Source organism: Tachyglossus aculeatus, chromosome X1, assembly GCF_015852505.1.
Source record: "Tachyglossus aculeatus isolate mTacAcu1 chromosome X1, mTacAcu1.pri, whole genome shotgun sequence".
NCBI lineage: Eukaryota > Metazoa > Chordata > Mammalia > Monotremata > Tachyglossidae > Tachyglossus > Tachyglossus aculeatus.
The window spans coordinates 64,814,243-64,838,444 of record NC_052101.1 but is presented as its reverse complement, the minus strand read 5'-3'; the positions used below and the strand labels follow the sequence as shown (position 1 = coordinate 64,838,444).

General features: G+C 39.1%; 1 protein-coding gene across 1 annotated transcript in view; it reads right to left on the bottom strand.

Moving 5' to 3' along the window:
• Positions 1-24,202, bottom strand: part of SUCLG2 (succinate-CoA ligase GDP-forming subunit beta) — a 253,760-nt gene that overhangs the window by 98,765 nt on the left and 130,793 nt on the right. Inside the window, exons 3-7 of the mRNA XM_038772750.1 lie at positions 17,807-17,906; positions 17,354-17,444; positions 14,412-14,564; positions 12,958-13,047; positions 11,953-12,049 (exon numbers count right to left, since the gene is read on the bottom strand). Of these exons, the coding sequence (XP_038628678.1) occupies positions 11,953-12,049; positions 12,958-13,047; positions 14,412-14,564; positions 17,354-17,444; positions 17,807-17,906 (531 nt within the window). The remainder of the gene's footprint in view (positions 1-11,952; positions 12,050-12,957; positions 13,048-14,411; positions 14,565-17,353; positions 17,445-17,806; positions 17,907-24,202) is intronic.

The window sequence follows — 24,202 nt, the reverse complement described above, 5'->3', positions numbered from 1 at the left end:
TCTGTGAAGCCAAGATTGTATAATGTTTCCAGAAGGGGATGGTAAACAGCGTTGAAGGCAGCTGCAAGGTTGAAGAGAATTCGGGTGAGTAGAGTCCATTAGATTGGGCAACAAAGAGGTCATTGGTGACCTTGAAGAGGGCAGTTTCCATTGAATGGAGAGGGCAGAAACCAGATTTCAGGAAATCAAGGAGAGAATTATTGGAGGAGGAAAAAAAAGAGGCAGTGGGTGCATACAAACTCGCTCAAGGAGTTTTTAGAGGAATGGTACAAGGGAGATTAGGTGATAACTGGAGGGTTCAGTACTCAATCTCACACTTCATTCTGCTTGAACATTCAAAGCCTGAGTCAGAAGACCTGGGTTCTCCAGCCCATGCCTACCACCTTAAATCAATCACCTTGCTTTCCACAGACTGATTTCTCCATCTGTAACATCAAATATCAACCAATATAACACATAAAATTTGAAGGTATTTGCTAATTTCCATATAGGCTAGGAGACTGTACCAATGTGTGTGAGGATGGCAACGCATGACCAATCACTTCAGTATTAATCATTCATTCATTCAATCATATTTATTGAGTGCTTACCACGTGCAGAGCACCGTACTAAGCACTTGGGAGAATACAATATAACAACAAACTGACACATTCCCCACCCACAAGGAGTTCTCAGTCTAGGGGATCAGTCCAATGCTAACCTGCCTTGCACTTAGGGACATGCAATGCTAGCACTGGATCCCAGCTGCCTCCTCAAGCCCTGTGATGGAGAAGCACCCCAATACAGCCACACAATCTGAGGAAATCTAGGGACTGGACAACACTTTAAATGTGCCTCAAGTGACACTCGAAGGCTAATCTTTGCCTAGCAGCCTAATGGATCCAAATGCAAATTGAGTCTTGAACTGCCCATCACTGGAGAGATGCTGTTTGTAGGGGAGAGTGTTTAAAGTCCCTCTATGTGGTGTAAGAGTGATTATTTTGCCCACCTCCCCAGAGGGTACTCCCCAAACGTTGCATGCTCTATCCTCCAGCCAGGCAGTAATTATATTCTGAGATCATAAATTTTACGATTCAGAGATATAATTTTCCTTGAAATGATGTGCTCAGAAGCACACTCTTAGGATCCCCCCAACCGTGGCTGAGGAATGCAACCTCAATAACTGCAGCCTTCCCTCCTGTCACTGAGGGCCCCACTCGCACTCTGTGCATGCCAAGCTGGGGATAAAAGCTGCTGCCGCATGCTATCAGACCCCTACCCTGAACAGCCAGCGAGGCTGCCTTCCCAGGAACCAGCACTAGCGAGGCTCCATCCCATCCTGCCTTCCACCACCCCTGCAAGAAATAGATACGCACAATGTAAGGCCTCCACAAAACTCTGGGCAGACTGAGGGCTACTGTAGTGGTTTCTGTGTACATATTCCCATACTCTGGATGAGGTAACTGAGGCCCAGAGAAATTAAGTGACTTGCCCACGGTTACACAGTAGTGCTGAAAAATACCATAAAAAAAGTGTTGGAGCTGGAATTAGAATCCAGTTCCTCTGACTCCCCAGCCTGACTCCTCTTTCCACTAGTCCATGCTGCTTTCTCTTATCTGCAATCTATTTTAACATCTGTCTCCCCCTTCAAACTGCAAGTTCTTTTATGCCAAGGATTGTGTAAAATAACTCTACTGATTTATACTTTCCCAAGATCCTAAATATTATTTAATGCAGCACTCAAATACAAAAACTCTTCACTATTGCCTTCAAAGCTCTCTATCACCTTGCCCCTTCTTACCTCACCTCCCTTCTCTCCTTCTACATCCCAGCTCGCACATTCCGCTGTACTGTGCCTTGATCTCACCTGTTCCACCATCGACCCCTGGCCCACATCCTACCTCTAGCCTGGAATGCCCCCCGCCACCGGCTCAAATCCGCCAATCACGCTTCCTCAGTTCAAAAGCCCTGCTGAATGAATGATTACAATTTGACATTTTTTCCCTCTTGAGTTAATGCCTAAATAATCCCCCTGGTTTTAAATCAGACATCTTTGCATCTGCCTACTTCAGGCCCACAAGGATTACATAATGCTTTATACTGAAGTAATAACTTATAAAATAGAATTATACTGAGACTTTGAGCCCTCATGTAACTTCATGCTCTGGTCTTTACAGGGGGTTTCTCTGGGCCTGAACAGCCTACTTCCCCTCACCAGTCATTATGGGAACTCAGATGCCACCCTCCACTGGAGTCCAATTTTAAGAAGTGCAGGGACCTTCAAACTTATAGCTAACTTTTCAAAATGTTCAATTGTTGGGGAGGCTGCAGCAGTTTGTTTCTAAGGACTGTAGTAGAGCAGAGAGAGATTTTTTCTTATACTTTTTCTTGTATTTTAAGTTGGCCTAGTGGATAGAGCACGAGCTTGGAGTCAGAGGACCTGGGTTCTAATCCTGGCTCTGCCACTTTACTATGTGAACTTGGGCAAGTCATTTCACTAGGCCTCAATTACCTCATCTGCAAAATGGGGATTAAGACTGTGAGCCCCATGTGAGACATAGACTTGTGACCATCCTGATTATCTTGTGTCTATCCCAGTGATTAGCACAGTAGGTGCTTAAATACCACTGGAAAAAAAAGTGCCAAAATACTCTGTGCACTGTTTATAATCATTTTCTCTTTACTAAGTAACTATCCTTTCCATCCTAGATTGTGAGCCCATAATGGGACAGGGATCATGTCTAAATCTTGATTATTTTCTATTCATTCCACCATTCAGTACACAGTGTTCAGTACAAATAATAATAGTAATAATAATAATAATAGCATTTATTAAGTGCTTACTATGTGCAAAACACTGTTCTAAGTGCTGGGGAGGTTACAAGGTGATCAGGTTGTCCCACAGAGAGCTCACATTATTAATCCTCATTTTACAGATGAGGTAACTGAGGCCCAGAGAAGTTAAGTGACTTGCCCAAAGTCACACAGCTGACAATTGGCGGAGCCAGGATTTGAACCCATGACCTCTGACTCCAAAGCCCGGGCTCTTTCCACTGAGCCACGCTATTAAGCAAGTGCTTGTTGAATACCAGTACTGCTGCTATACTGAACTTTATAAAAGTGTCAATGTTAGTCTGATGAAGTAGATTACACATCAAAGAAATCTAGCTCACAAGCTAATTCTCCCATTATTCCAAAGGTGACTCAAGACTAGTACCTATGTTTGTGTGGAGGAAGGATGAAGAAGTTTAGAATGTAGTAGTGACCCTCATGGTTTTTATGACATTTATTTTACATGCAATTCCACAAAGTTAAATTTACACTGTTTCTAAAATATGGGAGAATTGAGCTCATTATGTTAATCTTTTCATATAAGAAACCTAAAGTTCACATTTTTCACATACATTTCAGGACAATGTACATATTAAAAATCCACTGCCTTTTATGCTAACAACAGGAGAACAATAAATTTCCTGGGTGAGACTTTTGTTGGTTGGTTTATTAATGAGAAAGCTACAATAGTTAAACATAGTTTTAGAGGCTTAGTTTGGCTAAAACATGAACATTTTCAATGTCACATTAACGGAATCTCAGTTCTGGAGAATATTCATCTTAAACAAAGGCCATTCCACGTACAAAGTAGCTGAAAAAACACCTATTAATATTTATAAGGCAATTTTTAACTATCAAAAGTGCATTGTTATATGCTTGCTGTATTATACAAATGAATTTTCATTTTGGACAAATATCAAAGAAAGTTTCAGTTCTTATATTCACAGAGTGTTTTTGTTTTGGTTAGTGGCATGAGATTTTCTGAGCTGCTAATTCAACAATTTAAATGGTGAACATGATTGACACTTTAGGGAAACCTTTGATCCTCAAAATGTTAAAAGAAGAAATGTGCACAGAATGAAATTAAATAAGAATCACAATACCAATGGGAGATTTGCCCCCAGACAGAAACACAACTATGTGAAATAGGTGTAGCATTTAAATCAAAATATGTTTTGCCTTCAAGCTGCATTTGATTTGAGATAACTGACAAAAACCTGGACATCCAGGAAAAATTAAAAATTCTGAAACAAATTAGTCTTACATTCTCAAAAATAATATCCCAGTATTTGTGGGGATTTTACGATCACACTCTTAGTTGATGTGAAAAAGACAAGGGACAGAGCAAAAATATCCTTCAATATGATTTTACATGAGTAAAAAAGCAAACACCCACTAAAAACACCCACCAAAAACACCCAAACCTTCTTGAAAAAAGAAAAAGCACTGAAGTTATTTAGCAAAATTAACTTGGACTAAAACTGGAACCTAATTGGTTGGCTAACTTTGGATGATAGCTTAGGTTTCCAATAATTTTTGTTACTAAACCCACTGGTTCAAATTGGATCTTATTTATCTAATTCCAATAGATGAAAGCTTTAAACAACTAAAAGGAACTGGTGTGTAGGATTGTTGACCTAGCTGGGAGTGACAGAAAAAAAAAAAAACAAAACGGAGAATCGAATATTATGAGGAACAGATGAAAGTTACAATATTTTTGTGAGTTCCACTTTAACTGTTGAAATGTCCAATTATGTACCTATAGTTTGGGAAAAAAAATGTAGCTCCAAAGTGGACATCTATAACATATAACTTTCACAGCAATCATGAAATAAAGCATTCTTGTGATTGTCTTAGAAGTCGAGAGAATTCATTGTTTAATAAAATTAAGAAAACTATATGTTTGAGATGGAAATCTGTCAATATGAAGGGACAAAGCATCTAAGTGGTAGTAGTGCGCTGAATGATTTTAAACAACAGGTTACATTTCATTTTAAGGGCCTCTCTTTCAATAAAGAGGAACGCTCCCCCACCCAATAATACTTTCCAATTGCATGTGATTAAAACAGGGGAGCACTGAAAATGTGATAGTTGAAGTTAATTCTGTGTGACAAAAATACTATTTAATTACATATGCAGCCTAGCACATTACAGGTTGGGAATATAACATTAGCACCTTCATGTATATGTTATAAAAGCAAAAAATGTATAAGTTACTAGGGAAAGAAAGTACCCTAAAGAAATGTAGATGCAATAACTCCCTTTTAAAATGGAGGTTTCATGGTTTTAAAAACTTTTTAATTAAAAAACTATCCATTAACTGATTAAAATTTTCATTTAAAAGGTCATATATTTTGCAGGAACCTACATGAATTGTAATAGTAACTTAAGTATTGAAATTATCAATATTTGTTTTCCTTTTTGTAATGCCTATGCTGTTCCTAGATGTTATGGCATTGCTTGTGTATGGGGACCATTCTTAAAGTACATTTTAATATTTCTCTATGAAACAGGTGCAGTCTACTTTCTTTTGTGCACTTCCCCATCTCTGATTTCCAGATTTACTAGAAGTTGATAATCATTGTAGCCTTTATCTCATTTAGCAATTTATTCCCAAGTTTTGGAATCCTTAAAAAAGATTTTGTTTATAATGGAATCCTAATTATTCTTCAAATCACCCAATGTTTAGGTTCATTTCCAGGCATTTTTTTTTAGCTTTTTCTTCAACCAACAGATTTTTTTGCAAGAATATAAGAGGTTAAAGACAACACTATTTCATTTCTACTGCTTCTTGATGAAAGTGAAATGTAATGAAAAGCTTTCTAAAAATCATCTCATGAGAACTACTAATTAATGATAGCTTTTGTCACAGTAATGGGATTTAGAAAGAAAATATTAATAAATGAGAATAGGCTCATGTGACCAAGCAATGTGTTGCTAGTTACACTATAAAATAAATTATTTCTTTAGTAAGCAGCAGCACCTGAAAATACAATGACTCTGGTTTATGGCACATTGCGATGTTTTTTGAAAAAACTGAACACATTCTGTGATGGATAGTAATTTTTTTATGGCATTTGTTAAGCACTTGCTATACTGTACTAAGTGCTGGGGTAGATACAAGCTAATCAGGTTGGACACAGTCCATATAATAATAATGATAATAGCATTTGTTAAACACTTACTATGTGTAAAGCACTGTTCTAAGCGCTGGGGGGGATACAAGGTGATCAGGTTGTCCCAGGTGGGACTCAGTCTTAATCCCCATTTTACAGATGAGGTAACAGGCACGGAGAAGTTAAGTGACTTGCCCAAGGTCACACAGTTGACAAGTGGCGGAGCCAGGATTAGAACCCATGACCTCTGACTCCCAAGCCTGGGCTCTTTCCACTGAGCCATGCTGCTTCTCAGAAGACATTCAGTATGAGAAATCAAAGTAGGAGATGGTTTGCACAAAGCAAATTTCTCCATTTTCAACTCAAACATTCTTTTTTGAGGCCTTGAAGAGAGATTGTATGCATGAAGCAAATTTCTCCATTTTCACCTCAAATATTCTCTTTTCTGGCCTTGAAGACCTTAGGTAACGAAATAAGGGATGGAGGTTGTTTGCATGAAGCAAATTTCTCCTTTCGCACCTCAATTCTTCTCTTTTCTGGCCTTGAAGACCTTAGGGTAGAGAAATAAAAGCTGGAGGTGCTTCGCATGAAACCCATTTTCTCTGTTTTCAATCCAATATTCGCTTTTGAGGTCTTGAAGACCTTAGAGAAGGAAAATACTGGAGATTCTCCTTTTTACACCTCCACAAAATCTCTATTCATTCTCAAATAAAAGGCCTGGAAGGCCTGAGGTGGAGGAATGCACAAGAAGTATATCTGCACTTGAAGGTCTGCCTTGAAGACCTTGTATAGTGAAATCAAAGCTGGAGATGGTTTGCATTAAGCAAATTCCTCCTTTTTTACCACAGATATTCTCTTTGATGGCCTTGAAGACCTTAGGTTGTCAAGTAAGCAGTACCTTTTTTTCATGAAGCAAAAGTCTCCTTTCTTAATGCCATGTACTGTTGCTTCAGGCCTCGAACAGCTTAGAGAAATATAAGCTAAAGTTGGGTGGCATGAAGCAAATTTATCCCTTTTCACCTTAAATAGTCTCTTTGGAGGCCTTGAAGACCTACGTCTTTACAGACATAACACCTGGAGATTGTTTACATGAAGTAAACGAAGCATTTTTCACCTCATATATTCTCTTAGAAAGGCCTTGAAGACCTAAGGTGGACAAATGAGCAGGCAGTTTTTTCATGAAGCAAAATTCTCCTTCTTTAACCTCATGTATTTTTTTTAATTCTTTGAAGATCTGATTTAGAAGAATGAGCGCAGGAAATTGTTTCGCATAAAGCAAATTTCCCTCTTTTCACTTGAAATCTTCTCCTTTGTATGTCTCTAAGGCCTTCAGGGTCTCAAACTGGAGACTGTCTGCATGAAACTTTCTCCTTTTTCTAGTAAAAGTTGAATAAGGTTTGCATGAAGCAAATTTCTGCTTTTGCACCTCAAATATTCTCTATTCACTCTCAAGTACAAGGCCTTGAAGTGAAGTAGTGCACAGGAAGTGTATCTGCCCTTGAAGGTCTGCCTTTTATAGAGAAATAACAGCCGGTGACTGCTTGCATGAAGCAAATTCACCCTTTTTCACCACACAAATTATCTTTGATGGCCCTGACATCCTTAAGTTGAAAAAATGAGGACAGTTTTTGCATGAAGCAAAATTCTCCTTTTTTAATGCCATACACTATCTCTTCAGGCCTTGAAGACCTTAGAGAAATAAAAGCTACAGTTGTTTGCATAAAGCAAATTTCTCCTTTCTCACCTCAAATATTCTCTTTGGAGGCCTTGAAGTCTTTATTAGAGAAATCAAAACTACAGTTGGATTGTATGAAACAAATTTCTCTATTTTCACCTCCAATATTCTCTTTTCCGGCCTTGAAGACCTTAGGTAGAGAAATAAAAGCTGGAGGTTGCTTGCATGAAGCACATTTTCTCCTTTCCCTCTTCAAATATTCTCTTTTAATGCCTTGAAGACCTTAGTCAGAGAAGTAAAAGCTGGAGGTGATTTGCGTGAAGCAGATTTCTCTTTTTGCACCTCAAATACTCTCAATTACAAGGCCTTGAAGGCCTGAGGTGGAGTAGTGCACAGGAAGTGTATCTGCTATTGAAGGCCTTGAAGACCTTGTATAGAGAAATAACAGTTGGAGATTGTTTGCATGAAGCTAATTCATCCTTTTTCCACCAGATACATTTTCTTTGATGGCCCCAAAGCCCTTAGACTGACAAATAAGCAGGACATTTTTTGTATGAAGCAAAACTCTCCTTTTTTAATGCCAAAACCTTATAGAAATAACACCTGGAGATTGTTTGCCTGAAGTAAACTAATCATTTCTAACCTCATAGATTCTCTTGGAAAGGCCTTGAAGACCTAAGGTGGACAAATTAACAGGAGTTTTTTCATGAAGCAAAATTCTTCTTCTTGAATCCCACATATTTTGTCATGCCTTGAAGATCTGATTTAGAAAAATGAGTGCAGGAAATTGTTTGCATAAAGCAAATTTCTCCTTTTTCGCTTGAAATAGTCGCTTTTGAGGCCTTGAAGACCTTAGAGAAATAAAAGCTAGACTTTGTTTGCATAAGACAAATTTCTCCTTTCCCACATCAAATATTCTCTTTTGAGGCCTTGAAGACCTTAAGTAGAGAAAGAAAAGCTGGGGACGGTGTGCATGAAGCACATTTCCCCTTCCTTACCTCAAATATTCTATTTTCGGGCCTTGAAGACCTTTGGCAGAGAAGTAAAAGCTGGAGATGGTTTGCACGAAGCAGATTTCTCCTTATGCTCCTCAAATATTCTCTCTGCTAGCCTTGAAGACCTTAAAAAGAGAAATCTAAAAGGCAAGTCTTTGCATGAAGCACATTTCTCCCTTGAAGGCCTAAGTGGAGTAACGCACAGATGTTTCTGCATGAAGTAGACTTGTCCTTTTCTACTTCATATATTTTCTCTTCAAGTCTTGAAGACCTTAGGTAGAAAAATGATGAGGTGAGTTTTTCTAGGAGGCAAATTTTTCCTTCTTTAACCCTATTTAATACTCTTTCCGGCCCTTAGGTAGAGAAACAAAAGCAGGAGATGGTCTGCGGGAAGAAAACTTGTACTGTTTGGACACAGATACTATCCTTTCAGGTCTTGAAGACTTTCAATAGAGAAACCAAAGTGGAAGGTGACTCACATGAAGCACATGCCTCCTTTTCAACCTCAACATAGGGTTCAGTCTTAATCTCCATTTTACAGATGAGATAACTGAGGCACAGTGAAGTTAAGTGACTTGCCCAAGGTCACACAGCAGACAAATGGAGGAGGCAAGATTAGAACACAGATCCTTTTGACTCTCAGGCCCGTGTTCTATCCACTAGGCCAAGATGCTCCTCAAATTGGTGGATCTGCCCACTGAGAGAAGATGATGGAATGCCTAGTGGAAAGAGAATAGGCTTGTAAGTCAGAAGACCTGGGTTCTAATCCTGGCTCTGCTACAGGTTTGTTGGGTGACCTTGGGCAAGCCACTTAACTTCTCTGTGCCTCAGTTACCTCATCAGCAAAATGGGGATTAAGACTCTGAGCTCTTTGTGGGATTTAGACTTTGTCCAAGAGCTTAGTACAGTGCTCTGCACACAGTAAGCACTCAATGAATATGATTGAATGAATGAATGAATGTCCAACCTGATTAGTTTGTATCTATCCCAGTGCTTAGTACACTGTCTGGCACATGGTAAGCGCTTAACAAATGCCATTTAAAAAACGTAAAAAGCTGATGAGGCTACAAACCTAGTGAGCAATGGACACATGTGACTAACCCTTAATTCTTTAAAAATGGGTCTAGGCCTCTTCGAATGTATCATATCTAACAGGCATATTCTGAAGTCTACAGAATAAGCCCTTATAGTCTCCCCCAAGTGCTTAGTATAATTCTCTGCACACCATAAGCGCTCAATACCTTTGACTGATTTAGTATCATGTACGTCAATATTCAAAAAACTGTAGTGAAATATCATAAAGGATGACGGAGAAAAACACAAAGTGGGTTTCATATTCCAAAAAGTAATCCAAGAAATAGCATTTTGAGAAAATTTGAGTGGTAGACCAGATGGCGGCTTTGCAGGTCTCATCTACAGGAACATTACACAGGTTTGCTGCTGTGACTGCCCATCCATTGATGGAATCGTCTTCACTTGGCTAATTAAGAGACGTTAATGAATAGCTAACAAATTATCACTGAGGAATAATGACCTACATTTCATATTCCCAAAGCAGTGGTAAACTCAGGAGGTTGGCAAGGGGTGGGGAGCACACGGATGGCAGGAAGAATACTGATAGTGGCTTTCGGGAGTTTGCTTCTAAATCTAAAATTTCCTTAAGGGGCTGCAGCCCTGAGGAGGAAATGCCCCAGCAAGAAACTAGTTCTATAGAAAAAAAACATATATATGAGAATTGAATTTAAGTTTGGCAACAAAGCACTGGAATCAGTGATCTTCTTCCCTTAATTGGCCATCTTGTACAGATGATAAAATGACGGTAATCTATAGGTGATTCATTCTTTCATTCAATCGTATTTATTGAGTGCTTACATTGTGCAGAGGTGATGACACATCCTGGTACTAAAGCCTAAACTCTAAAGCCATTTGGAAAGATTTTTTGTTGATTTGATTTGGCCGAGAAAATTGGTGCTGATTGAGATAAACCGAGAGCCCTTAGGGTACTGAATGGGAGTAGGGTGTCCTTCCTTATGGTTTTATAGGAAATTACAAACAACAAGAGGAAGATAATGTCTCCTTAAAGTGTAAGTCATTTTATATTTTGCTTATGAACTTGAGGTCTAGAATTCACTGACCCTGCTCACCAAGGTGATGCCTATCAGAAACAGCATTAGCCATATGAGAAATTTCAGGGCACAAGGCTGTGTGCAGAGAACTGCACTAAGCCCTTAGGAACACCTCTAAATTTATGATAAAAAACATCTGAAAAAGTTAGTCATCATATCCCTAGTCAATGTTACCTAAAAATTCCTTCTTCCATATTGCAGAAGTATGCCTAGCAGAGTCACCCCATAAAACTCTCCTAGAATTGCTTCACAATAATAATAATGATGGTGTTTGTTAAACGCTTACTATGTGCCAAGCACTGTTCTAAGCACTGGGGTAGATAGAAGGTAATCAGGTTGCCCCATGTGGGACTCACAGTAATCCCTATTTTACAGATGAGGTTACTGAGGCACAGAGAAGTTAAGTGACTTGCCCAAAATCACACAGCTGATAAATGGTGGAACAGGGATTAGAACCCATGACCTCTGACTCCCAAACCTGTGCTCGTTCCACTAAGCCATGCTGCTTCCGATATAAATATAAAATATAAATAAATATAAATATATGAGGATTCATAGTGAGTGGATGATTCCACTTGAGTTTGTAATGAAATTTCAACTCAGTAAAATGTATATAGGTCTGGACTAACCAGAAAGATTTACAAAATTTCAATTAGATCATGTTCATAGGTCACATCCATAAAACAATGAGTACTAAAATCCTAACCATATTTCTTCTGAGTTCCAGAAAAAAATATCTCCAGAAGAAGAAAAGTTGTTATTTCTAAGTGAAACATGACACTCTTACTATGTTTAGTAATTAGATAATAAAAGCAAAATACTATGAAATGTTAAACTGTAGCATGGAAGCACTTGGGAATATGGTTAAAATAATAATAACTGTGGCTACAGAAAGCATATCAGATCAGATAGTTCCTGTCCCACAAGGAACTCACAGACTAAATGGGAGGGAAAGCACATATTTAATGTCTATTTTACAGATGGGGAACCTGAGGCACAGAGAAGTTAACTGACTTGTCCAAGGTCACACAGCAGGCAAGTGGTCTTCTGATTTATAGTAGTCCTATGCTCCTTTCATTAGGCTACATTGCTTTGTACAGGAATGAAATGCCCAAATAAAATTAATGCTAAGGTCCTGCAAATGTCTCCAATGTAATTTAATTTATAGTATTTACATTTAAAAAATCATAACATATTTTCATTTTTGTTGTTGTTAGTTTTTTTTTTACCTTGTCCTTCTGGAGTTTCACCAAAGGGATTAACTTCAACCTGGGTTGCATCGATTTCCAGGAAGAGAGTATACAGTTTCTTAATTTGATCTGCAGCCTAAATTTGACATGAAATTAAATTGTATAAAACAAAAAAATTATTTTTAAGAAATATTAAAAAAAACAAAGGATCATGACTATTTTACAACAGATTACCTGGAGAAAAAATGAATCTAGAAAACATATTTATTGAACTCTCCACTGTTACCTACTCATTAAAAGGAGTTATAATTTCCTCCAGGGACCAAATGTATCTAAAATATTTTCAGAACAGCAAAAAAATTGCTATCAGCCTTTGGTAAATTATCTTGGTTGACAAATTATTTCTTTGAAACATAGTATAAGGAAAGTGGAATTCTGGATTTAGAAAACACCACCATTCTCTCCTGTACTGGCCTCTATTTGTCTCCAAACATGGGCAAAAGTTCTTGACAGGGTTTATGTGGGTATCTCAGCCAGATATTTACAATAACTCTTCAAATAACCCTGAAGCCAAGTTTACAGGACTACCATGCAGGGTTCTTATGTCCCCTCAACAACTCAACCAAGTAATCTGTTTGAATTTGAGCCATTGCCAAGCCCTCAAAAGACTTCTCATTAGATGTGGCATCCAGACCGACTCCTAGAACATCCAAGCCATGCCTTCTCAGAAACCTAAGGAGTAATTCCATAGAAGTGACTCCACTTGTAAACCATGGAAATACTTCCCTTTCTATGGTTAAAGGCACTGGCAAAAGCAGCATGGGTTTGTGGCAGTCCAATTTATTCCACTGAAAAGGGGAAAATCATAGGGTTAATTTTGCTTAAGACAAATTTTGGATAAATGGTATAAAAAATGTATACAACTTTCACAGATGTATATTTAATTTGAAATATATTTGGTGATTATGCTAATAAAATATATCAATAAAGCTATTTCCAGATTCAAATATTTTATGATTCAAGCTACATTTCTTATCACAGTACCTGGTTTTTCAGAGCATCTTTGAAGCCTAAATTTTCCGCCATTCGAAGTGCTTGGCTATCCTTTAATCCTTCATAAATGTCTACTTCTTCCTATTATAATGCATAAACAGAATTACGATGTTTAATTGGAAAGAAGATTTATGACTTCAAAAGAAAAGTGCTTAGTAATTAAAGCCTGGCAGTTTGCCAAAGTTCTCTAAGATTAGGGCTATTGCTGCTGCCTATAGGATATGTTTTAATTACCAAACCATCTATGAAACAGTCCTTCCAAAAATATATATAATTCTACAGGGTGGCATGCTGACAAGTCAATCTGACACCAGTTTTCACTTCTAATTACTATACAGATGGCTTTGAGGAATGTTTATTCATTCATTCATTCAATCGTATTTATTGAGCGCTTACTGTGTGCAGAGAACTGTACTAAGCGCTTGGGAAGTACAAGTTGGCAACATATAGAGAGGGTCCCTACCCAACAGTGGGCTCACAGTCTAGAAGGGGGAGACAGAGAACAAAACAAAACATATTAACAAAATAAAATAAGTAGAATAAATATGTACAAGTAAAATAAATAAATAGAGTAATAAATACATACAAACATATATACATATATACAGGTGCTGTGGGGAAGGGAAGGAGGTAAGATGGGGGGGATGCAGAGGGGGAGGAGGGGGAGAGGAAGGAGGGGGCTCAATCTGGGAAGGCCTCCTGGAGGAGGTGAGCTCTCAGTCGGGCCTTGAAGGGAAGAAGAGAGCTAGCTTGGCGGATGTGGGGAGGGAGGGCATTCCAGGCCAGGGGGATGACGTGGGCCGGGGGTCGACGGCGGGACAGGCGGGAACGAGGCACGGTGAGGAGATTAGCGGCAGAGGAGCGGAGGGTGCGGGCTGGGCTGTAGAAGGAGAGAAGAGAGGTGAGGTAGGAGGGGGCGAGGTGATGGAGAGCCTTGAAGCCAAGTGCGAGTTAATTTTTATGGCATTTTCTGGAATGCTCCCAAAGCATGTGTCCATGGTCCATTAGTATTGCTTTAAAGAACTTTATATATATATGTTAAATATTATTTTATTATTGAAACATATATATGACATTACTAAGGCTCCTTTGGCATCAATACTTCTCCTTAGCCCCAAGAACCCCAGGCTTTTAAATACAGCAATTACCTGATTTATTCTCACAACACACTGAACAGGACATATTATCATTCTAAGTTATGGCAAAATATTATATCCCTGGGCATTCCGAGCAACCCAGGACGTAGCATTCTCAGAGTATTTACCTGGTATTTGAAGTTAAAAGATGAAATATCTGTGCAGAGATTTTAGAAATTATCACATTCTATGAACAAGAAATGATTTGAGCCTAGCCATACAATCTTTATGAATCAAGTTCAAAGAGAAAGAAAATGAATTTCTAAACAAAGATGAATTAATAAAATTCAGTATCAAATGCACATATACCTTAAAGATGAGTTCTGGAGTAGTAGCTGCCACTTCTTCAATGTCAACACCTCCTTTAGGGCTGCCAACCAAAACAGGCCCATTGCAGGCCCGGTCCATCAAAATAGCAAAGTAGGTTTCTCTGGAAATATCCAATGCTTCAGCAATCATCACCTACAAAATTAGCAAGAAAAATAAAACTAATTTGGCAGTGAGTCTTTCCCTCCAAATCTGCTTGCAAACTGAGGCTTAGAGATGTTAAGTTACTTGCGCAAGGTCACACAGCAGGTCCATGGGAGGGCTGGGACTAGATTCCAGGTCTTCTGGTGCTTTTTCCAGGAGACCGTGCTGAGAAGCAGCGTGGCTCAGTGGAAAGAGCACGGGCTTGGGAGTCAGAGGTCGTGGGTTCTAACCCCAGCTCTGCTACGTGCTTGCTGTGTGACCTTGGGCAAGTTGCTTCACTTCTCTGTGCCTCAGTTCCTTCATCTGTAAAATGGGGATTAAGACTGTAAGCCCCACGTGGGACACCCTGATCACCTCGTATCCCCCCAGCGCTTAAAACAGTGCTTTGCACATAGTAAGTGCTTAACAAATGCCATCATTATTATTATGCTACTGTATGCAGAGCATTGTTCTAAGAGCTTGGAAGACTACAATAGAGGCAAAAGAAAGTGCCAGAAGTGTTTGTGTGTGTGTGTGTGTGTGTATGTATATACCTATGTATCTGCTTTGCACATAGTAAGCGCTTAATAAATGTCATCATTATTATTATTATTATTATCTATATCTATCTATAGAGATACACAGGTATATTAATTTCAATACAGGCTTAAATTCTAAGCAAACCTTGAAGGCTGTCTGATTTCTATCTTGTCTGAGTTGTTAAAGGAGAGGCTGAAGACACCTTATCTCCAAGATCTATCTTGTTGTCTTGATATTGTCACTTTGGCTTGCTGACTCTAGAATGTAAGCTCATCGTGGGCAGGAAATGTGTCCACTAATTGTTGTATTGTACTTTCCCTAGATCTGTACATAGTAAGCACTCAGTAAATACTACTGATTGATCGACTCTTGTTGCTTGCAATCCATTGGTACCATTGTCTATTCCCATCTAGATTATGAATTCCAAGATTGTCAGGAACTATGCCTGATGCAGTACGTACCACAGGGCTTAACCCAGTATTTGACACAGAATATGTCCTGGTAATTATTAAGTGACCAATATGAAAACTTGCTGCAAAATAAAGGGTGGGTTTATTTTCCATCCATGAAATTAAAAAGCATCGAGTTAGTTATTGGAAATTTTGAAGGCTCTGTAATGCCCATTTTCATACCATTTCTTAATATTGTTAGCCTGAAAAGTGACAGCTACATAGTTTTGCAGAAGAAACTCTTGCTACCTTTTTTCTTTACAGAAAAATCACTTACAAAAGCTTCACAAAGCAGCTGTTTTAATTCAAGAGTACAGCAATATAAAAAACATTATTGCTTACTCGCATTTGACTAAAAAATATCAAGTTCAGTTGCCAAAGATAGATTCCTTTTCCATTGCAACTGATGCTATATTATTTTTATGCATTCATCTCCATTAGATCATTTTAAGAAGTGGTATAAATTATATCTCTTGTAAACATAAGGCATAGTTCATTTGTTCTTCTGGTGTTCCTTCTGAGAGTAATAACTAGCCTCCCTTTCCCATGTCAATTGTTTTTCATTACACCTGTAAATTAATGGTTTCAGAATTTCCAAATGTATAGATTGCTTAATAGCTGTAATATATTACAGGCTTGCAGTTCATTGATTTAATAATGAACAGAACTTTTTATAATCAAACTGCTTATCATATTACTCTCTGGTATGTTACATTTACATTGTCATACATCAATTAAAAAAAAATACATTTTATGCAAGTAGCGATTTTATTAAATACTGATGAGCGTCTACTATTGTAAATAATGGATGACCATGACTTTCAATTCCTAAAATCCATCCTCACAAATACAAGGCAATCTCAACCAAACTTAAGGAGTGTTAGCTTCTTTGGCTAAGAGAAACCATTCTTAGTCAACCATTTTGGCTAAGGAAATTCCCTGAGAGATGACATGAGGTTACATATTCAGACCCACATTTTTCAAAGGAATTTCAAATCCAGTTATGGTTCAGCTCATGCCTTTGCATGAGCTCCTTGCTGATGTCTGTTCCTTAGTGGATAGAACATGTGCCTGGAAAGTCAGAGGACCTGGATTAGAATCCTGAATCTGCCATCTGCTTGCTGTGTGATCTCAGATAAGTTACTTATCTTCTCTAGGTCTCAGTTTCTTCATCTGTAAAATGGGGATAAAATATCTGTTCTCCCTCCCTCAGACCATGAGCCCCATATGGGATGGGGACTGGGTCCAATCTCCTTATTTTGCATCTATCTCTGTGTTTAATACAGTTCTTTGCACATAGAAAGTGTTTAACAAATACCAATTATTATTATTACAGCCCTTACTCAATCAATCAGTCAATTAATCGTATTTATTGAGCGTGATCTGTGTGCAGAGCACTGTACTAAGCACTTGGGAACTACAAGTTGGCAACATATAGAGACAGTCCCTACCCAACAGTGGGCTCACAGTCTAAAAGGGGGGAGACTCATAACCTCTATTATGCTGCTCTCTCTAGTCCTCATCATGACTACACAATGCACTCTTCTAGATAAACCGTACTTGTAATTAACCAGAACTTGGGACCTAATCAGTACCTCTAATTTTTCTATCCCAACACAGCTTTAACAGATGTGCTTTGCATTTATAAACTGCTTTCCTATATGAAAAAATAATCACAGTGTTGCATATATTATACAACCATAAGAAATAAAGTGTAAATTTCAGGGAGGCATTGTTTCATTATTTCCTCAATGTGGTTTGCCTTGCTTTTCACACACACATACAAAATAAAATGAAAAAAATTTATACTACCTTATTAACTTTCACACCATCCTTTGGCGTTTGCTTTGTTGCTAGATTATACCCAATCATCTGTTTAGCCAGCTGTCCTACAACTTTAGGACTAAGAAAGAAAAAAGAAAATTGAAAAACATACTGAATCTCCTATTACTGTTTAAGAATGTTTATGAATGAAAATTCCTCAATGCAAAAGTACACCCGTGTTTCCTCCTCCTCCTCAAACTTCCTGGTTGTTCTTGGACATTACCCAGGGGACGAAATTCCATCATGAAATACCTTCCCTGATTAGCAGGGAAGCTTCCATAGGGAAAAGCAGAGAGATTTCAAATCATCATCCACAGTTATACCAGGTCCTTTTATTGGACACAAGTATCAATTTCTTTGTCCTCAATGCTCCCAGTGCCCAAGCCCAGATCCAATACAGCATATTGTGATTTGGCAGAGATACGATACTTAAAAACTTACTCTTTGGTTAAATGAACTCCTCCTTTCAATCCACTATTGAAAGTCCCTTTTCCTCTTCCTCCAGCTAAGATCTGAGCCTTTAGAACAATTTCTTTTGCATCTATAAAAGAAATACTGAGAGTTAGCATTTGTTTAAAAACCATGAAAATAAGGAAGCAGCCATGCAGAAGCGATAGAAACAACTTGCTCATGGAATAAATGCTTTGTCAAGCTACCTTTCAAACTTAAAAAACTGAAGACTTGCTTTAAAAATGTTTTCATATCAAACTTTTGCACTAAGGGTAGCACAGTGTTTCTTAAATACTAAAAATAAAGTGTCACAACATCACATTAATGAAGGAGGAAATACTCTAGGAAGAATAGTTCTTCCTAGATACAACCAGACATCAATGAACACAATTCTGCCAGCTGTCTAATATATGGCATCAAGTTTTTAGGAACATGATGATGAGATGATTTCAGTGCAAATGAATGTGGACTGACAAGACCAACATGGGACCAACAATCATATCCACATGATGTGCATGTAAAAACTGCTGCATTTGTATGCAAAGTGCCCAGCACATTTTTTTGCTTTTCCTTTTAGTGGCACTATCTTTCCAAACTTTCTGTTCTCTAACAATTCCCTCAGTTCCAGTTGGGATACACAAAGCTTGCTTGTCTTCTGCCACTGCCTTCCAACTTTCCACTGTGACTCCATGGTATTGAGGGTCACTTCATTCTGTCTTTAAAATATTTCTTCTATCCACTCAGTTTATGTTGACCCCATTGCAGCCAACTCTGGAGCAACTTTCTTGGGGTCTAGCTGCCCTCCACTCTTCTCACACATCCCTCTCAGTAAAGGTATGTTTCAATGATGAGGGATGGAACTGTATGCCAAGACCTCAACTTAGCTAATTCTTTCTTGCTGTTTGATGTTAATATGGTACAGGTAGATGAAGTTGGTGAAATGGCTCCAAAAGTTCTCCCAGTCATAAGGGGGTTGGAAACAAAAATTACAGTATAGGTCTTTCCTGATTCCATCTTGGCACCACTCTGTCTGTCAGTCAACCAAAGGGAACATAGGCCACCTTGTGTCAAGGACCTTTGATACTTTTCTTAGTTTTAAGTATTCCAGAAGATTGGAATCATATTTTGACACCAGCTTTCAGATTCCTTATTGGAACCTCGAGCATGACTGCATAGAACAGGCTGAACTGGTTGTGCTTTACTCAGTTGCTGATGGGTAAAAGATGAGATATGGGCTCTCCAATTCTGATGCAACTACCCAGATGGTTGGGGAAGAATCTTAGGATCTCAATAAATTTCTCTATAACCAAAATCTGCCAGGGCCTAATTTGAGTAATTATATTTGTGGCATTTAAGTGCTTACTATGTGCTAAGCACCATATTAAGTCCTGGGGAAGGCACAAGATAATCAAGCCTGACAGCCCCTGTACCACAGTTTAAGGAGAGGGGAGACCAGGCATTGAATGCCCATTTAATTGGTGAGGAAACTGATGCACAAAGAAGTTAAGTGACTCCCCAGGGTCACACAGCAGGCAAGCAGCAGAGTTGGGATTAGAACCCAGGTCCTTTGACTCCTAGGAGTGTGTTCTTCCCATTAGACCATGATGAGGAGGAGGTTAATATTTTTTTTTCCAATCACAGCAACCAAAGTTTTTCAGTAATTGCCAGAGCCAAGACTGACTGATGGTGTCAAGTGTTTTTTGATATCTACAAGTCTTGCAGTTGTTCCCTACACTTCTCCTTTATCTGACATGCAGCAAAAATTATGTACATGGTGTCCCACTATGCTCTGACGTGGGTACTACAATTCTATGTGGACAAAGATAATTATGTTTTTCAACAGTTAGTCTAGGACACTCTAGCTAAAATCTTGCCATCTTTCTAATGTCAATTCTTTTCGCCCCTACCTCCTTAGAGCCATCAATAGGCTTGTATCTTTTCTGTTTATGGTCTCACTGTTTTCCCTCACATATTTCCTAGTTTATTCTAGTTTGGGTTAGGTTTTAATGAACATCCTTTTGAGGAATCATTTAGTGTTTTGCAACAGTGTATATTTGATACATGCAGCATGCATTAAAAATGTCCATACTGTTCTGAAATAGTTAATGTTCTTTCCAAAGGAATTAGGCCCCTTATTATTATTCATCTGTAAAGTTAGCAGAGGGTGGCTAGCTTAAACTAATAGCTGTGCTGTGGCAAATTGAAATAGCTTTGTCTCGGTGTTAAACAGATTTAGCCCTTAACCTGTCTTTCTTCTCTTTCAGCTAAATTCCCACACTGTTTCCTATTCTTCACCATTCAACATTTGTTATTGTTTTCTTTTGCGAAAAAGAAAAGAAACAAAAGCACTTAGTGATTTGTATCTGCATCACTGATTGGCAGCCAAGCCTCTCTATCTGGTACCTGACAGATTTCAGGTACCACTTTTCAATATAATTACATATCTGATTTCCTTTAGCATAACTGTTTTATTCATATTTTCAATTCTTATATGCCTTTTCTTCCTAAGGGTTCAAAGCAGAATTTCTGAGTGTAAATAATAATAATAATTGTGGTATTTGTTAAGCACTTACTATGTGCCAGTACTAAGAACTGGGGTAAATACAAGGTGACTGGGCAAATCACTTCAGAACCCCTGGTGGCCATCTACTCTGCTTCCTGCATAGTCCCAGTTAGGGGCAGGGAAAGTGTCTGTTTATTGTTATATTGTACACTCCCAAGCACTCACTACAGGGCTTTGCACACAGTAAGTGCTCAATAAATACCAGTGAATGAATGAAACTCAGAAACCAGGAAAGCTGGGTGGTTGTTTGGGCACAACCTGTAAACACAGGTTCTGTGTCTCTGTCTCTTGTTCACTTTACACTGACCCCTTAGGGAAGTTCATTCACCACCACCCCTCCACCCCCCAGGAAAGTTCATCCACTCCCCCCTACCTTCAACTGCCACCACTATTCCTTTAGGTGTAATAATTACAACGGCACTTATTAAGTGCTTACTGTGTGCTAAGTGCTGGGGTAGACATAAAACAATCAGATCAAACATAGTCCAGGTCTCACATGAGGCTCACTGTCTAAGGGGGAGGGAAGACAGGTATTTTAATCCCCAGGAAGTAAGGTGTGGAGAAAAGCAATTAATTGGGGAAGGTCTCCTGGAGTTGAAGTGCCCTTGGCCTAGAATCAGTACTGAAACTGAAGCAATACTCCAAAGCAAAGGCATCCCAGAACTGTGTATTTGTCAACATTGCATATTTCCCATAGGAGAACCTTTGGCCAAAGTCCCAAACAGAGGTTTCTGAAGATATTTACATGTCCACTGAAAGTGAAAAAGTATATTCGTGGTAATGAGGTCAAAGAAAATGTTACCATTTTCCTTCTACTATGTCCCAAATATTAACTGCAAATATTTGGTGCAATGAGGGTCAACATTATTATAAAATGGGGATTTCACATGTTCATAGCATTTTTGCAGGCATCTTTTCCGAAAGCCATACCTACTTAGTAAAGACTAATACATGCTAATTGCACCTATCTTTAGTAACCTTAAAATACCAACAATTCAAAGGTGATGGGTGATATAAAAAGTTGAAGGGGAAAGATCAAAACAATTTGTAATTTTAAACCAGGTCTGCAATTTACCAATAGAATTGTCAGCACAGGAGGGATAATTTACAGTTATTTGGACCAAGATTTAGGTTTCAGGTTACAAGGTTTATGGAAATTAAACAACAGAGGAACAGTCTTCAAAAAGATAGACCAGTGTAATCCTAGGTCTCAATTCTGAGAAACCTAGAGTGTACTGCTTCTTCCTATGATTACAGAATTGTTCTCACTTTTGAACAATGATGCCCTGGTGGCCAGTCTAAGCGGGATACTTCTTTGCCTAGAACGTCTATAGATAAGATTGCACTTTTCTGATTAACAGGATGCTACATGAGTTCTACCCAAAGCCAGACTCATGGGGAAAGATCGGGAGAACAACCTGGGCTGTACAAACAGGTCTTAGGCAGAAACAGTCACTCAATACCATAGCAAAGAGCTTTCCTTCTGGAAAGAAAACACTCTAGACTGTAAGCTAATTTTGGGAAGAGAATGTGTCCGTTTATTGTAATACTGTACTCTCCCAAGTGCTTAGTACAGGGCTATGCATGCAGTAAGCCCTCAATGAATACGACTGAATGAATGAATGAACTGCATTGCTGGCACACTTCACCTGATCCGAGAAAAATGAACATCACCATTATCTGGATGAGAACAGACGCTTCAGGAACCCAAGGACAATTTATGCAACAGGAGAATATGTGCCAATCTAGGGACAGGTGGGGAGGGTTGAAAGACCCTATGGCATGGGCACTGTTGTGTTGTCCTTCGGTGGTGTGACCAAAGGATTGGAACCCTTGGTAATATACACAAACCACGTGACATTATCTAAACTGGCTCTGGGACTGAGACCTGCTAGATGAGAGTGGTGAAATTCGGTTAGACAACTGAATCAAGGGCCGTGGTAGATACCAGTTAATCAGGTAGGACAGGCCCTGTCTCACGTGGGGCTCACAGTCTAAGGGGGAAGAGGAACAGGTATTTAATCCCTATTTTACAGATGAGAAAACTGAGATACAGAGTAAGTGACTTGTAAAAGGTCTCACAGCAGGGAAGTGGTGGATTAGAACCCAGTTTCTCTGATTCCCCGACCTGTGCTCTTTCCACTAGGACCCACTACTGTCTTCTGTAAAATGAAATTACAGGTAGAGGAAGAAAGAACATAAAGATATTTATGTGTTTTTGCTATTTTTTTTTTGAGGGGGAGAGAGCAAGAACCCAAGCCTTGAATGACACAGTGGCATTTGATGGGTGGGAAGGGTGGACATAGAGCAGGGAGCTAAGCGATTAATCAGGGAAGGCTTGATTTCAGAAGGGCTTTGACGATGGGAACAGCAGAGTTCTGGCAGATGTGAAGGGGGAGGAAGTATCATGCAGAAGGAAGGGCATGACCAATAGTTCAATGGCGAGAGAGAGACAAAAATGAGGCACAGTGAATAGATTAGCTTCAGCGGAGCAAAACAAACAAGCTGGAATGTAGTGGGAAATCAGGAAGCATAAATAAAGAGGAGAACTGGTTTAGTGTCAAATCCAATGATCAGGAGATTCTGCTTACTGTGGAGAGGAATGGGCAAACATTGAAGGCTTTTGACAAGTGAGGAAAAGTACGTCAAATGATGTACTGGGAAAATGATCCAGGCAGCAGAGGAAAGTGTGGACTGGAGAGGGAAGAAATTACAGTAAGGAAGGTAGGTCAGGGAAGAAGCAAAAGCAGTAATCAAGTTGAGATATGACAAGTGCTTGCATCAGTATGATGACAGTTTGCATAGAGAGGAAGGAGAATATTCTGGCAATTGTGTAGAAAAAAAATCAACAGAATTCGGCAACAGACTGAATATGGCAACAGAAAAAGAGAGGGAGAAGTTGACAATAATGCAACAATTTGCCTGTTTACTTGTTTTGATGTCTGTCTCCTCCCTTCTATTCTGTGGGGCCGTTATTGGGTAGGGATTGTCTCTGTTGCTGAACTGTACTTCCCAAGCACTTAGTACAGTGATCTGCACACAGTAAATGCTCAAGAAATAAGATTGAATGCATGAATGAATGAACAATTATGGGTTTGAGGAGAAGATGGTGGTTAGTTGTGATGACAAAGGTAGGTGGGGGAGAGGATTGAATTTGGAAGGGATGAGGTGTTCAGTTTTAGACATGTTGAGATTGAGATGCTGATGGATCTTCCAGACCATATTTCACTTGGCTACCCAGAGACCAAGGTCGTTATTATGTTACTTTCCCAAGTGCCTAATACAGTGTTTTTCCACACAGTAAACACTAAATAATACAACTGCATTAAGTTAGAGAATCAGAACAGCCCTAATGAGTTCCTAGAATTGTCAACTGCAGCCACAGTGGAACCAATTATCATATCATATCAATTATCATTATCATGCAGTATTACCCCCAAGTGGTGACTAACACTCTGGTATACACTGGACTGTAAAAAAGGGTGTGTGTGTGTGTGTGTGTGTGTGTGTGTGTGTGTGTGTGTGTGTGTGTGTGTGTGTGTGTGTGTGTGTGTGTGTGTGTTTTGGAGGGAGGGAGACAATCCCACTACAAGTTTATGGGTGATGCAGAAGGAAAGGAAGCAGGGTAGCCTAGAGGAAAGAGCACAGGCCTGGGAGTCAGAGGACCTAGATTCTAATCTTGCTCTGCCACTTGTCTACAAACTTTGCTATACTGTACAGAAGCACTGTATGTACAGAAGCAGTGTGGCTCAGTGGAAAGAGCACAGGCTTGGGACTCAAAGGATGTGGGTTCTAATCCTGCCTCTGCCACTTGTCAGCTGTGT